Raw genomic sequence first — 1,598 nt, forward strand, 5'->3', positions numbered from 1 at the left:
AACAGAAGAAGTAATAAAACTCTGATTTTAACACAAGGATTTAATTTGATGAATGATAATTAGTAACCAGGGAGGGTTAGGCAGGTGAGTGAAATTAACAATTAGCTCAGCTATCAGGGCCGCGATCATGACATAGCAATGTGTTAAATGAAAAGCATCTCTGCTTCTCTCATTGGTTAATTAGGGAATACATTTGATTTTTCTATCTTTCATCCAATGCTGAAGTATCTGTTCTGTGAGGCAAAAGGTTGGGATTATTTCTGAGGTGTAATCTGTTCTACTTCTAACCTAATCTCTCCCCCTCTGATGCTTACTCCTTTCTTCTCCATTTCTCCTGGCGGGAGCAGCAAGGGCTAGAAGTGAGTGGCTCCGTCAGACTGCATGCTGCATGAGATGTCTGTAAACTATTACTGAGAAGGAACACCATCCATACATTCGTAACGTTGCATCGTTCATTCGTCGCCTTTTTTTTTTTTTGCATCTTCATCCCAGATGAAGCACGGACGAACCGTTAAAGATCAGCTCTGAGTTCAACTTTTCTGCAGCTGCTCTCCAGAGCAGCGAGAAAACACCCAGACTGCAGAGCCTGCGCTATAATTGGGAGGAGAGGCTGCTGCTCTATATTTAGCTGAGATGCTGCAATGTCTGGATGCTCCCACTTTTCCAGCGCTTTCCCTTCATATGGCATGAGCTGATGACTAATGTCTTTTCTCTGTGTTTGCCTGAAAATAATCTGATTTTAAAGTAAAAACCGCATAGAGAGAAAAAAAGACGACTGATCCACTTTGAAGCTTACTGTGTTGGGAAGTAGGTTACCAGATGTAGGTCAGGTTTGTTTAATGAGAAGCTGCTCCGGCAGATAGAGGGGAAAACAGTTTCATGGGTTTTTACTTCCCAGCCTTCAGCAGAAGGCCGCTGAACCTGCAGGCTAACGAACCCGCTGATACCAAGCTGTGTGTGGATGTTTAAGGATAGCAGAGCATTCCTGAGGACGAGGGTGGCACCCGACACCCACACCGTGCTAGGCAACCAGCATTCTTCAGACCAGTGGGAGTACTTTTTAATCTTGTGAAAGAGCGCAGCTCGCCTCAGAGGTAGAAAATAACCCAATGTAGCCTTTAATCAGCTCCATGGCAGGAAATCTGAGCGCTGGAGTATCTCCACTCAACTCCCCGCGTTCCACGGCGCAGGCCAGCTTGTGACCAGCTCTGTGTGCCATGTCAGATTAAGATGCTGTCGGAGAGGAAGATGGAGCTGGAGCGCCGGGTGCACGCCATGATGGAGGAGAACGAGCTGCTGCAGAACACGGTGGACGACCTCCGGGAGAGGACGCTGCTGCTGGAGAAGCAGTGCCACGAGAAGGACCTTCAGGTAGAGACGCTTCCTCCCACTCTCAGAAAACAGGGATTCTGACCTGATGAGCTTTCATTACAAACTTGTGTCTCTTTAGAAGTGTTTTTTTCTGGTTTATCTTTTCAACTGAGATCTCCAGCAGGTTTAAGAGTCAGTCGGTTTTTGGACATGAATCAACCATCTGGTTGATCCTGTTCTCAGGACGCCATGACACAGACAGGCTTTTCTAATCTGGAAATTCAATT

The 1,598-nt window shown here is 46.3% G+C and overlaps 1 protein-coding gene across 1 annotated transcript in view; it reads left to right on the plus strand.

Annotated features, from left to right (window-relative positions):
- Positions 1 to 351: 351 nt before the first annotated feature.
- ccdc64 (coiled-coil domain containing 64) overlaps positions 352 to 1,598 on the plus strand; it is a 10,619-nt gene continuing 9,372 nt past the window's right edge. The window contains exons 1-2 of the mRNA XM_015398332.1: positions 352 to 359; positions 1,225 to 1,371. Of these exons, the coding sequence (XP_015253818.1) occupies positions 1,231 to 1,371 (141 nt within the window). The 5' untranslated portion in view covers positions 352 to 359; positions 1,225 to 1,230. The remainder of the gene's footprint in view (positions 360 to 1,224; positions 1,372 to 1,598) is intronic.

This window comes from Cyprinodon variegatus, unplaced genomic scaffold (assembly GCF_000732505.1).
Source record: "Cyprinodon variegatus isolate N-32 unplaced genomic scaffold, C_variegatus-1.0 Scaffold927, whole genome shotgun sequence".
Classification (NCBI taxonomy): domain Eukaryota; kingdom Metazoa; phylum Chordata; class Actinopteri; order Cyprinodontiformes; family Cyprinodontidae; genus Cyprinodon; species Cyprinodon variegatus.